The sequence below is a fragment of the Nicotiana sylvestris genome, chromosome 3 (assembly GCF_000393655.2).
Source record: "Nicotiana sylvestris chromosome 3, ASM39365v2, whole genome shotgun sequence".
In the NCBI taxonomy this organism is placed as follows: Eukaryota; Viridiplantae; Streptophyta; class Magnoliopsida; order Solanales; family Solanaceae; genus Nicotiana; species Nicotiana sylvestris.
In genome coordinates this window covers 118652619-118667102 of record NC_091059.1, presented here as the reverse complement: position 1 = coordinate 118667102, position 14484 = coordinate 118652619, and the positions used below count along the sequence as shown (strand labels likewise).

At 39.7% G+C, this 14484-nt stretch overlaps 2 protein-coding genes across 2 annotated transcripts; both read right to left on the bottom strand.

Moving 5' to 3' along the window:
• Positions 1 to 8218: 8218 nt before the first annotated feature.
• LOC138887924 (uncharacterized mitochondrial protein AtMg00810-like) lies at positions 8219 to 8812 on the bottom strand. The gene is made up of 2 exons (XM_070169716.1): positions 8529 to 8812; positions 8219 to 8369 (listed from the first exon to the last, which is right to left on the bottom strand). Exons 1-2 carry the CDS (start codon positions 8810 to 8812, stop codon positions 8219 to 8221), a joined length of 435 nt encoding a protein of 144 aa, XP_070025817.1.
• A 3801-nt stretch (positions 8813 to 12613) lies between these two features.
• Positions 12614 to 13167, bottom strand: LOC138887923 (uncharacterized). Its single transcript, XM_070169715.1, has 2 exons — positions 13025 to 13167; positions 12614 to 12959 (listed from the first exon to the last, which is right to left on the bottom strand). Exons 1-2 carry the CDS (start codon positions 13165 to 13167, stop codon positions 12614 to 12616), a joined length of 489 nt encoding a protein of 162 aa, XP_070025816.1.
• Positions 13168 to 14484: the final 1317 nt, after the last annotated feature.

Genomic DNA, 14484 nt, shown 5'->3' with positions numbered 1-14484 from the left:
ATCTACGTGGGCACAGTTTGTTTTGACCGTTTGGCCCTTACAGTAAATCCTACCTATCGAGACCCTTCCATTTTGAAATAATTTCCTTGTTAGAATAGCTTGATATCCAAGGGTAATCCCCCCCCTCCCAGTGTGCGAGGTTGATTTTAGAGATATCTTGGATACTATATACACAGTCTTTGATACTGATTCATTATCGGCCTTTAATTCTAAGTTAGCACGATCCATTATTGCCTCGTTAAAAACCTCACCGGAAAACCCATTTGGGACAAAATCGATCTAAGGAAAAAAGAGTGCAACGCGTGCGTTCAAACCTACAGACTTCATGCCTATAAATCCATTGCTATTTCTTGTTGACCACCTGCAAGTGTTATTCTAAAACAAAAGGAAATAAATAAGGGTCGTACTTTAGCAGTAATATCGCTTTAGGTGACGTATGTTCCAATTGCTCGGTAGTTGTTCTCCATTCATCGTTCCGAGCTTGTAGGATTCTTTTTCGGTGACTTCGAGAACCTGGTACGGTCCTTCCCAGTTCGGGCCTAATTTCCCTTCATTCGAATTTCTGGTGTTGAGGGTGATTTTCCTTAGTACCAAGTCCCTGAGGCTGAAATACCAAAGATTGGCTCTTCGATTGTAATATCTCTCGATCCATTGTTTTTGGGCATCCAATCAGACGAGGGCGGCTTCACGTCTTTCATATAATATTTCTAGGCTCGTATTCATAGCCTCATTATTTGACTCTTCTATTGCATATCGGAGCCTGATACTTGGTTCTCCGACCTTGACCGGTATCATAGCTTCAGCGCCATAAAATAATGAGAATGGGGTATCCCCGATACTAGACTTAGATGTTGTACATTATACCAAAAGAACCTCGGGTAGAATTTCCTTCCACTTTCCTTTTGCATTTGTTAGCCTCTTCTTAAGGTTTTGGATGATTGTTTTGTTGGTCGATTCGGCTTGTCCATTTCCTCTGGAATGATAAGGTATTGATAGGATTCTTTTGATCTTGTGATCTTGGAGAAATTTAGTCACCTTGCTGCCGATGAACTACTTTCCATTATCACATACAATTTCGGAAGGCATCCCGAATCTACATATGATGTGATCCCAAATGAAGTCGATGACTTCCTTCTCCCGACTTTCTCTAAATCCTGTGCTTCAACCCACTTGGATAAATAATCAGTCATAAATAAAATAAATTAAGCTTTACCTTGGGCCCATGGAAGAGGGCCAACGATTTCCATTCCCCACTTCATGGATGGTCGTGGGGACAAGACCGAATGGAGCAGCTCCCCAAGTTGATGAATCATCAGTGCATGCCTTTGGCACTTAGCGCATTTTTGAACAAACTCTTTCGCTTCTTTTTACACGTCGATCCAGTAGTATCGGGCCCTAATTACTTTGTGGACCAATGATTCGGCATCGGAATGATATCTGCAAGTGCCCGTGTGGACTTCCCTTAGAACATATTCGTTATCTCCTAAACCCAAACATATTTCTAACGGACCATCGAACATCCTTCTGAACAAGGTCCCGTCTTCGAACAAGGTGAATCATGATGCCTTTGTGCGTAGTGCTCTCGATTCTTTTGAGTCCGGGGGAAGCTTTTCGTTCTTCAAATACTCTATGTATTTGTTACTCCAATCTCAGGTCAAACTTGTGGAGTTTATCTCAACGTGGCCTTCTTCGACCACTAACCTCATAAGTTGTATGACAGCCCCCGAATTGAGTTTGTTGTCTTCGACCGATGACCCTAGGTTTGCGAGGGCATCGGCTTCGCTATTCTGATCTCGGGGCACATATTGCAAAGTCCATTCCTTGAATCGGTGTAGAGTTACTTGTAGTTTATCCAGGTATCTTTGCATTCGTTCCTCTCAAACTTCAAAGGTTTCGTTAGCATGATTCACAATGAGGAAGGAGTCACATTTGGCTTTGATCACCTCCGCTCCCAAGCCTTTGGTTAGTTCGAGACTTGCAATCATGGCCTCATATTCACCCTTATTATTAGTCAATTTACAGTTCTAATAGATTGTCTAACCACATTATCTGTGGGTGGTTTTAGCATGATACCGAGTCCGAACCCCTTTGCGTTTGAAGCATCGTCCATAAAGAGGGTCCAGATTCTCGAAGATATACCCAAGTTGATTAATAGTTCTCTTTCAACCTCGGGTACTAGGGCTAGCGTGAATTCAGCCGCGAAGTCTTCTAAGATTTGAGACTTGATGGATGTTCGGGGTCGATACTCGATATCATACCCGCTGACTTCTACACCCCATTTGGCCAATCGTCCCGAAAGCTCAGGCTTATGCAAAATATTTTGAAGAGGATAAGTTGTTACAACACATATGGGATGACATTGAAATTATGGTTTTAGTTTCCTAGAGGCGCTTATCAAAGTGTGCGCTAATTTTTCTAGATGGGGATACCTAGTTTCAGCCTCGCCTAAGGTCCGACTAACATAATAGACAGGGAATTGTGTACCTTGTTCTTCTCGGACCAGGACTCCACTTACCACTATCTCCGATACTGCCAGATATAAGTAGAGCTTTTCGTCTGCCCTCGGTGTGTGAAGCGACGGCGGGCTCCATAAGTATCGTTTAAGCTCCTCCAAGGCTTGATAGAATTTCGGAGTCCATGTGAAGTTATTCTTCTACTTTAACAACAAAAAGAATCTATGGCTCTTATCGGAGGACCTCGAGATGAATCGCCCCAGGGCGGATATATGCCCCTTTAACCTCTGCACGGCCTTCACATTGTCCACTATCGTGATGTCCTCGATAGCTTTGATTTTGTCAGGGTTAATCTCGATTCCTCGATTGGATACCATAAAGACGAGAAATTTGCTAGAGTCGACCCCGAACGCACATTTTTCTGGGTTGAGTTTCATGTTGTATTTCTTTAGTATGCTGAAAGTTTCCTGCAAATGCTTCAAATGGTCCTCTGCTCGCAGGGACTTAACAACGATGTCATCAATATAAACTTCCATAGATTTCCCTATTTGTTCTGCGAACATTTGGTTTACTAGTCGTTGATACGTTACACCAGCATTTTTTAATCCAAATGGAATTACATTATATTAGTAGGTACCATACTTAGTGATGAACAAGGTCTTTTCTTGGTCTTCCGGGTTCATCTGTATTTGGTTGTACCCGGAATAGGCTTCGAGAAACTGAGGATCTCGTGGTCGGCTGTGGCATCAATCATGAAATCGATATTAGGAAAAGGGAAAGAATCCTTGGAGCATGCTTTATTTAGGTCTTTAAAATCTACACACATTCGAAGTTTGTTTCCCTTTTTAGGGACTACTACTACGTTTGTTAACCATTTAGGATATTTTAATTCCCATATGGACCCTATTTTGAGAAGTTTGGTTACCTCATCTTTGATGAAAGCGTGTTTGACCTCGGATTGGAGTCTTCTTTTTTTCTTCACCGGATGAAAATTCGGGTCCAGGCTTAATTTATGGGTGGTGATTCTCGGTGGGATCCCTATCATATCAAGATGGTACCAAGCAAGGTAATCTATGTTAGTTTAAGGAATTGAATAAGTTTTCCCCTAAGCTCTGGGGTTAGCCCCGTGCCCAGGTATACCTTTCGTTCGGGCTGACATTTGTTTAGTATGATTTGCTCCAGCTCTTTGACTGTTGACTTGGTGGCGTTGGAATCATCGAGAACTATATAGGATCGAAGGACCCCATAGTCATCATCCTCCTCAGTCCACTGCTCCTCTGATTGGGTCAAGGCTGGCGTCAATGGTTGCTATTTGACCTCCGATTTTCCCTTCGGATTTGACTCTTTCGTTGATGATAGTGCCAATATCAATATCACTTCGTCAACGGCAAACATTTCCATGATGTCGGGTTGCTCCCCGTAGACTATTTTGACTCCCTCTGGTGTCGGGAACTTTAAAACCTAGTGAAGGGTCGAGGGCACTGCCCTCATGTTGTGGATCCACAGCCTCCCGAATAGGGCATTATACCCCATATCGCCCTCGATCACATGGAACTTTGTCTCTTGGATGGTCCCATCCACATTCACTAGCAAAGTTATTTCGCCTTTAGTGGTTTCACATGCCATATTGAAGCCGTTTAGCACTCGGGCCGCGGGCACAACCTGATCTTGTAGGCCGAGTTGTTCTTCGACCCTCGATCAAATGATATTTGTTGATACCCAATTTTTCCCTCATATATTTTTAAATGCATATATACTTTCAAAATAGTGCATGAACATCAACCAGTATTTTTCCATAATTTTCTGTAATTTTTAAAAGGATTTTAATTAATTTATTCCAGCATTTTATTATCTAAATTATTACTAATTGCACCACAAATAATTTTATAATAATTTATTACTTGATTTTCATCATTTATACTTATAGTAAGCTTTAATCATTTTATGCATAAATATATTTATATCTTTAGGCTATAATAGCAATAACTTTGCAATAATAGCTTTTATATGCATAATTACATTATTTACATGAAAAATAACCTTTATATTTTTATAATATAAAGTAATTATTTTAAATCATTTCCATGCATAAATCACATTTTTTGTCATTTATTAGCTATTTTTATAAATTATTTTATCAAATTAATTATGTATTTAACATATAGCCTCTTTTAATTAATTTTTGGACCTTAGCCCAATTTCTACCCCAACCCAATTAAATTAACCCATCAGCCCAATTGCCCTACCCGTCTAAGCCCACCCTGGCCTAAAACTGATCTTGGCTGAGATCAACGGTCCAGGATCTACATTCCTTTTTAATATACCAAAACCCTCAAACCCTACCTCCTTTTACCAAATCCGCCACCCCTGATACCCTTTACTCCTCTCTTCTCTCTCACCCTCCTCCTAACCCTAGCCCGATGTCACCAGAATCCCTTTGATCCATGGGTTTCTTCTTCGATTCTAGTCCTTATCCGACCTCCTATCTCTACTGGTTGTTCGACTTTCATGTTATTTGATGGAATCTCAAAGAGATTCGACACATACTTGGTTCAAATCCCTCATTTTCTGGATGAATTCGTTTGTGTTCGTTCCTATCTTTGTGAGTACTCATATCTTCGTGTTTATGGCTTCAAATCTCTGGTTCAAACCAGATTTTCTCACCTCTGTGTATTTTTTACATAACCTAACTATTTATTGTTAAATCGTTCAGATCTCCTTAGATCTGAAGTGGTTTGAGTTCATTTGTTACTTTTCTATTAAGGTTCTGCTGTTTTTCTTATTATTGTTGACCGATTTTTGTTTTTCCCTAAAAACTAGGGTTTCATCTTTTTAAGTTTCTGCAAATGCTTTAAAATGCCTAAAAGCTCAACTCCGGTATTTCTTCTTTACTGTTTGACTAGTTTCTTTGCTTGATGTTTCATCTCTATATTTCTATATGTTTAAAGTTTTCCGCTATTCGATTATTTATCTCACTGATCTTGCCCGTTTATTTTGGCTCTGTTAAATAAACTGATTAATTGGTTTACTTGCTTAATTAGGGTGTGAAACTGTACTCCTTTTCAAAATAGATACCTCTTTGAAAGATTCTTACTTATTCTTTCCTTATATATGATTCATAATTGGTACTACTTTCCTTAATTATATTACTAGCCTGATTTTTTATTATTGTGACTGACCTATAAATGGTCTCTAGACTTATTGCTTACCTTATTAAATCTCAATTCTGTCCGTTAATTGATTTCGTATGAGATTCTCTTTAATTTAAGTGACATTTTCAGGATTTTGTCCTCTTAATTGATTGATGTTTAGCCCTAATTAACTGGTTAATTGATTTTGCATACCTTACGTGTATGCCCTTGATTTTCCTACCTTACTTGTTAACTCTACTGTATTCTATATATTTTTTTCACCATTCTGATTTTAAAACACCTACACTTACAAGCACACAATTATTGACGTACACTCACCCTTACGCACTCTTACAATTTCCTCACTTTACAACTCAATAGCTCTCTGCTTTTCCTCAAAGGATTTGAGTTCTCTCTGTGTGCAACTACTCTGATTTCTACATTGTTTAGCCGGCTGGAAGCCAAGGCTGAACTCTTTGGATCCAAATCACCATTACATTCCTATTTATTTTCTTCCTAATTGGTATGTGTTAACCCCTGTTATCTTATTCTGTTCTATGTCCTTATTTGGTTAGCTTATTTCAAGCCTCAGCATGTTTCTGTGTGAGCTATGATTCCCGTTTACTCTTTTCTCAATTGGCATGTTTCAGTTCCTGTTATCTGTCTTATAGTTTATTTCAACCTCAACATGTTTTCTGGCATGCTTTAGTCTCTATTATTCTATTCAACCCTATGTGCTTATTAGTTTAAAATTTCAGCATGATTCTGTTTGTTATTTGACTATGTGATTCCACTTAGTAACAATACTGAACTAAGCTATCTCCAATAATGTGGAACCCTATCCAATTCAGCTGTATGTTCTGATCATTTGTTGGATACTGCAAGCAATGTATGGCGAATCATGTATGTTAGCTTTTGTGATCACTTTAAGTGCTAGCATGGGTATCTAGTCTGAACCAATGTCGACTTAGTTGAATTATATGTTGAACATGAGTTTGTTTTCTTATATTGTTCTGTATGTGTTGATTTCTAAACATGTTCCCCCTTACCCTCTATATACTAGTTTTCAAACTTCCACTCTTAGTTATTTAGGTTCATACCACCCCCAAGATGAGCACTGCCTAGGGTCCTTGAAACTCCTCTGAACTCTGACACATTAGGGCTGGTCTTCCAATCTTTTATGAATTGTTTCTCTGAGTGTGGTCCTGGTGTGATCATTGCCTATGGTCCCTGAGGCCCTTGGGAACTTTGACACATCAGGAGCCCAATTTTATATGTTATGGATGGATTACCATTATGCTCCCAAGTTGCTATGCTTGAAGGCCTGACTCCCACGTAGAACTGGCTTGGGAGTGAGAACCCTGACCTGTTTCCTCCGGAGAGGGGTCAGGTTCCTCACAAAAAGCCCCAGTAGTTTCTGCTGGTGCAGAGCTTTCAACATTTACCATGGCTCCTTCTCTCACCAGTCGTTGTGTCTCGTTCATCTGAGACATGGATGCACCAAATATTATCTCATGTAAGACTCCATCAGCAGATACCACAAAGATGGTCGCGATATTTTCATCCTCAATAGGCTCCATGGCCACCACAGAATCTGAAGCAACAATGGCGGAAACCTCTGCGACCTCGGGACTCTTACCCTATTCTCCTCTTTTCCCTTGATCAATGGGAAACTTAGAAGATAGAGAAGAAAGATCAATAACTTTAGAGGTTTCTGAGATAGTTGCCTTAGACTGGAGGGTGACAAAAAATCTGGGTTAGGTGTGATTTCAGGGATGATGACAGGGATGGTTACAGAGGACTCATCAGGAACGGAGGACTCAATGGGTTTTTTAAGGTTAGTGATGATTGAGGCAGGAATTTCGGAGTTTGTGTCAGCCATTGAAGAGATAGAGAGAAAATTCTTTGGAGAAGTTCTAATGAGGGACTATGGTCTGTGAAGAAATAAGAGGGTTTTTAATAAGAGAGGATAATTATGAAGACAGAGATAGGAACCGGTTCTAAAACGGCGGTTGTGCTTGGAGAGTTGTAGCGTTTCAGAGGAAAATGGAATAATTTGAAGTGAAAAGACGTGACAACAGAGTCTGAAAAGGTGGATGACATGGCAGTTGATATTTGTACATTTTCAAGATGTGTAGTAAAGAATGCACAGGACTACTAACCTTTGGTACAAGAACCAGGTACTTGACCTATCTTTGAAAATTTCAATCCTTTTTTATTACCCATGCAATTCATCCACAGCTTCTATAATCATCTTGTGTGTTTACGTGCAATGGTATTGAAGTGAGTTAGACTTGGCCAGAAAACACTTTAGCTAATTTTACCTGAAGGTAATTTTCATAGCCAACTAATGGGAATCAGGTTCTCAATTAGGCTTCAATAGGCCCAACTTTACCCTATTTCTTTCAAAATGTTCCCTACTCAATACTTTGGAGAAGATATCTATAATTTGGTCTTTTGTACTGCAGAACATCATACAGATCAGCCCTTTCTCCATATTGTCCTTCAAAAAATGATGTCTCACATCAATGTTCTTGGTTCTTTTGTGTTGAACTAGATTCATGGCCATTTTGAGTGCACTGGTTTATCACATAGAAGAGGCACACAATCAGTAAATACCCCAAAATCCTCTGGTTACTGTTTAATCCATATGAGTTGAGCACAGCAGGAGGTTGCAGCTACATATTCTGCTTCAGCTGTTGAAAGAGCCACTGAGTTTTGCTTCCTTGTACCCCAGGAGATAAGACTTGATCCTAGAAAGTGAGTCATTCTAGAAGTACTTTTCCTGTCCACAAGATAACCTACATAGTCAGCATCAGCATAACCAATAAGATTAAAACTGTCAACTGAGGGGTAATACAGGACTAGGTCTTGTGTTCCCTTAAGGTATCTCAAAATTCTTTTGATAGCCTTCAGATGAGATTCCTTGGGATTTTATTGAAACCTTACACATAGCCCCACACTGAAGACAATATCGGGTCTGCTGGCAGCGAGATAGAGAAGAGACCCAATAATGCCTCTATACATTGTTTGATTCACAGGAGATCCAGTTTTATCCATGTCCAATCGAGTAGCCATAGCAATGGGAGTGTCTATTACTTTTGATGCTTCTATATCAAACCTCTTCAAGATCTCCTTGATGTATTTTTGCTGACAAATGAATGTACCCTTCGTGGACTGCTTCACTTGAAGACCCAAGAAGAAATTCAGCTCCCCCATCATGCTCATTTCCTATGAGTTTTGCAAATTCTTCACATAGAGAATCAGATGTTTCCCCAAAAATGATATCATCAACATAGACCTGAACAGTAAGCAGGTTCCTTCCTCATTTCTTTATGAACAAGGTGTTGTCAATTTTCCCTCTTGTAAATCCATTTTCTAAAAGGAACTTTGACAGCCTTTCATACCAAGCTCAAGGAGCCTGCTTCAACCCATACAATGCTTTGTCCAGTTTAAACACATATTCATGGTGTTCATGACATTCAAACCCTGGAGGTTGCTTTACATAGACTTCTTTCTTAAGAAGTCCATTCAGAAATGCACTTTTGACATCCATTTGGAACAAAGTTAATTCCATATGAGATGCAAAAGCGATTAGAATTCTATTAGCTTCCATGCGAGCAACCGGAGCAAATGTCTCATCATAATCAATCCCTTCCTCCTGATTATAACCTTGAACCACTAGCATGGCCTTGTTCCTTGTAGTGTTTCCATGTTCATTAAGCTTATTCCTGAATACCCACCTGGTTCCTATAATGGTTCGATTTGAGGGTCTAGGTACCAGGTGCTATACATTGTTCCTTTCGAACTAATGCAGCTCATCTTGCATGGTTGTAATCCAATCTGCATCTTTCAAGACTTCATTGATATTTTTGGGTTCTATTTGGGAAAGAAAGGCTGAGAATGCAAGTGAACTTCTGGCTTTTGATCTGGTTTGCACTCTAGAATCTAGAGGGATAATTATGTTGTCAATAGTATGAGAGCTTTTGTGTTTCTAGTTGGGCATTTGAGGTTCATTTATAGAGGAGCTGGGTATATCTAATTGGTTCCCTTGTGTTCTTCTCTCAGGTACTTGTGGAGTACCCTACACTGCATCAACCACTCTTTCTTCAGCTTTAGTGGTTGTAATTGAGGTACCTGGTTCCCTTGAGGAAAAGGCAGCATTGTCTCCACTTGGCTCCTTCACTTGGCTCATCATATCTTCCTTTCCATTTATCATGTCATTGACTTCACCAGGATCCAATAAGGGCTCTCCATCTTGATCATCCTTGGCACTTTTCTCACAGGAGGGATAAGACTCATCAAAGATAACATGAACACTTTCCTCAACACATTGAGTCTGCTTGTTTTATATCTTGTAAGCTTTACTTTGAGAAGAATACCCCAAAAAGATTCCTTTATCACTCTTGGCATCAAATTTACCAAGATGATCCTTTCCATTGTTGAGAATATAGCATTTGCACCCAAATATTCTTAGGTGAGTCAGCTTGGGTTTCCTTCCATTCAGCAACTCATAGGGGGTTTTGTTCATCAGAGATCTGATCATGCACCTATTCACCAAGTAGCATGTAGTGTTAACAGCTTTAGCCCAGAAGTTCTTCGCACTCCCACTATTGATCAGCATTGTTCTTGCCATTTCTTCAAGAGTTCTATACTTTCTTTCTACAACTCTATTTTGCTGGGGAGTTCTTGGGGCTGAGAAGTTGTGGGTAATGCCTTTTTCATTGCAGAACTCATCAAATTTGGCATTGTCAAATTTTGTTCCATGATCTGATCTAATACATGTTACTCTAGACTTCATCTTCACCTGGATTTTCTTCACGAAAGCCACAAATACCTCAAATGTTTCATCTTTTGTTAAGAAACAGAGTCCATGTGAATATGGAGTAGTCATCCACTATCACAAAAATGCATCTTTTTCCTCCCCTGCTTTGCACTCTCATAGGGCCGCATAAATCCATATGAAGAAGATCGAGTGGCTTTGAGGTTCAGACATCCTTTTTAGACTTAAAAGAGGACTTCACATGCTTTCCTCTAGTACAGGCATCGCACACTTTCTGTACTTTGAACTTTGACATGGGCAGACCACGAACCAGGTCCTTCTGAATTAGTTTATTCAGAAGAGAGAAGCTTGCGTGCCCCAATCATCTGTGCTAGAGTTCAGCATCATCATCAACAGCTTTCAAACAACTCAGATCACCACTTTGTATAGACTCAAAATCAGCAACATAGATGTTCTTATATCTCTTAGCCACAAGTACCACTTCACCAGTTACCAAATTCGTCACTGTACATATTTTGGACAAGAACTCCACCTTGTTTTCTTTATCACAGATCTGAGAGACACTCAAGAGACTGTACTTAAGACCATTGACAAAGTACACATTCTCAATAGAATGAGTGAGTGATTTCCTGACTTTTCCAACTCCAAGAATGTACCCCTTTTTCCCATTCCCAAAGGATACACTCCCTCCTTACAGGGATTTTAGTGAAAGGAAGTCCATGGTGTTCCCAGTCATGCGCTTTGAACATCCACTATCCATGAACCATTGGTGATTGTTTCCTTTAATTGTTTCCTGCACAAGGAAATCAAGAGTTAGTTTTAGGAACCCAAACAAGTTTGGGTCCCTTGTAGTAGGCAAGAGTATGAATAAGAGCTCTCTTAGTCCATGCAGGTAATATGCATTTTTTTTGGGTGGCACCTGGCCCTTTTTAGTAGTTACATTTTCAGCAAACACTTTGTTTTTCTGAATAGACTGGACCTTGGCTTGGCAATTTTCCTTGAAATGCCCATTGTTCCCACAGTGGGTACACAACCAGTTATCTGGTACAGTAACATACTTGCTATGGGGGTTCTAAGAGGTTTTCTCCCTTTGGAACCCTATTCCCTGCCTGTTTCCACCATTATTAACATACATGGCAGTGATAGCTTTTGAGGACCAGGTCTACTTTAGGGACTTTTCAAGATCATTTTTTTCTCTTTCCAGTTTAGTTTGGAGATGCTTGTTTTTCTCAGTTTCAATAGACAGGCTAGTTCTCACAGTCTTCAACTCATTTTCAAGCCTAATGTGTGCCTCACTGGCTATCTCTTTTCCTTTTCCAGAATTTCCAGGTTTAGACCCAGTTCCTAGTCCCTCTATTGTTTCCCTCAGGTCTGCAATCACTACCAAGATATCATCTCTTTCTTCCTCAATCTCAGTCACTCTCTTCACTAAGGCCTCTTTTCTTTACTGAAGTTCTCAATGGTTTCCTTATAGTTAACCACTAAGTCATCTCTTTCATGTTCTATGTTAGCAATTTTTTGGTTAAAATAATTTTTTCTTTCTCCAGCTCACAAATGGTTTCCTTCACATCAACTACACACACTACTAGATCATCTCTAGTTTGTTCTGCTTCTCCTAGCTCTAAGGTCAAGGCATCCTTATCATCCATAAGACTACGATAGGCATCAATACACTAGCTAAAGACATGAGTTTCTTTGGAAGTAGGATTTCAGATTTCTCTGAACATCCCTGAAATTTACCTCACGGTTGTCATCATTTTCATCATCATCTGATTGGGCCATCAAAGCAAATATTGAATCATATTCATTTTCCTCACTTTCAACTGCCATCATGGAGGTGTCACCTGCATCAGTTTCATCTTCAGACTCATTAAAGGAGTCTCCCCATGTTGCAAGAGCCTGTTTCACCACATTGCCAGCAGATCTCTTCCTTTTGAAGTGCTTGTCAGGAACCGGGTTCCTCTTGGCTGCTTTCTCAGGGTTGTACTTGGAGTGTTCTTGCTTTAAGAGAGGACAATCTTTGTTGAAGTGCCCTAGCCTTACACACTTGTGGCAGAGATCATAGTTCTTTGGTTTGCTGGAGTTGCCCCTTTTCGGTATTCCTCCATTTCTTTTGGCCATCTTCTGAAACATTTTGGTTAAGTAAGCCATGTCACTATCCTCCTCACTCGAATCATTGCTTTCATCTTTAAGTATCAGGTTCTTTTCTTTCTTTGGTTCTCTTCTTTCATTATCTATCTTCCTCTTCACTCGTAGGTCTTCAGATTTCCAACCAACTCGTCTATGGTCAGCTCATGTAGGTCATTTGCTTCAGTAATAGCGTTCCCCTTGCTTTCCCAAGAACTGGGCAGGATACTGAGAATTTTCCTCACTAGCTTGTTCCTAGGAATAATTTCACCAAGTGAGTGTAACTCATTTATGATAGAGGTGAATCTTGTGTGCATATATTGAATAGATTCATCGTCATTCATCCTAAAGAGTTCATACTCGGTAGTGAGCATATCAATCTTAGATTGCTTTACATGAGTGGTTCCCTCATGTGCTGTTTGCAAAGCTTCACATATCTCCTTGGCAGTTTCATAAGCAGAGATTCTATTGTATTCATCAGGTCCTATTCCACACACCAAAATTTTCTTGGTACGAACATTTTTCTCTACATTTTCTTGTCTGTGTCAGTGTATTTTCTTCTGGTTTTTGGCATTGTCAATGGAAGGTCTCCAATTGCCTTTGTTGGGATGTAAGGACCATCACATATGACATCCCACAACTCAGAATTTTCAGCCATAATAAAATCATGCATTATTGTCTTCCACCACCCATAGTATTACCCATTGAACCTGGGCGGTCTGTACGTAGATTGACCTTCTTCAAAATTTGGTGGAGCATCCATAAGGATCCTTCCTAGGTGTTAGCCTGATAGGAGGAAGCCACTCTGATACCAATTGATAGTTTATATGAATCCACCAAACTATAGAGTACCGGGTTCTCTATGAGTTTCCACTGAGAATACCTATAAAACAGTAAGTAAATAAGACAGGGAGTTTTACATGGAAAAATCCCTACTTAAGGGGATAAAAAACCACGACCTACATTGGTAGGATTTCAACTTTACTATGAGCAACTTTTACATTACAACCTATGCAATCTAGGAATTAAACTTTTAATCACTCACTAACTCGTAATACACCTATTACAAGCCACTTTGCAATACACCTATTACAAAGACTTCAACTCATGACTAACTCTAGTCACGACACAAACACAAAGGGTTTATGGTTTTACAAAGGGGTTCCTAAGCAATGCTTCTAGCTAAGCGATTTAGGAATTACAATGAAGAACAAATACAAAGTTACAACTCAACTAAGGACAATAAGATACTAGATTTTGGAATTGGTCCGTAGTAGCATTTAACTTTGTTCTTGAGGCTCTTGAGAATTAAGTTCACTGTCTTAAAAGGCTTGAATGCTTGAAGTGAATTCTCAAGTATTCAAGTGATGTTTTGTTGTAATACTCTTGTTAATACACCTTTGATGACATCACTTGAATGATGTAAGCACTTGGTTGGTCAAAGGACAAGTGACTGCAAAACGGTTACATTGTGTGCACTGTTTCTGTGGCAAGCACTTTCCAGTTGTGCATAGTTGACTTTCGTACTGCTGTCAGGGAAACACAAGGGATCAGGTCCCTATCTTGTTTCTCTATTTTCTACACTTGCAGCAGTTCACATTAGCTGGAGTTCTGGCTGGAATCCGTTCATTTCCAATGTGTACCAAGTGTGTCGGGTTCTCTATCTGGTTCTTAATAGTAAATATGTTAGATCATCAAAACATAAGGCAAAGACATTGAAAACCTATCAGTCTTGTTTTGTGCCAACTAGTTTTGAAGTGTGTTGCAGGAATGAGTGTACTTTGTAGAGACTGTGCTCAGAAAAATGGCTAAGTATGGATAAAGTGAGGACACACATTTATTGTGCGGACCGCACAAATTTGAGTGCCACAGCAGAAAGAGATCTATGGCCGCACAACTGGATGATAAAATGTGCACACTCTCTGAAGTTTTCCTGTCATAGAAATGGCTAAAGTGCGACCAAACAAGGAAATGTGCAGTCCAAACCAAA

Coding starts and splice junctions, on each gene's coding strand:
- LOC138887924 (XM_070169716.1), bottom strand. CDS start 8,812: ATGAGCATGATGGGGGAGCTGAATTTCTTCTTGGGTCTTCAAGTGAAG. Junction 8,370..8,528: donor AGTGTGGGGCTATGTGTAAG/GTTTCAATAAAA, acceptor TCTTGTGGACAG/GAAAAGTACTTCTAGAATGA.
- LOC138887923 (XM_070169715.1), bottom strand. CDS start 13,167: ATGCATGATTTTATTATGGCTGAAAATTCTGAGTTGTGGGATGTCATA. Junction 12,960..13,024: donor ACTGACACAGACAAGAAAAT/GTAGAGAAAAAT, acceptor TGAATACAATAG/AATCTCTGCTTATGAAACTG.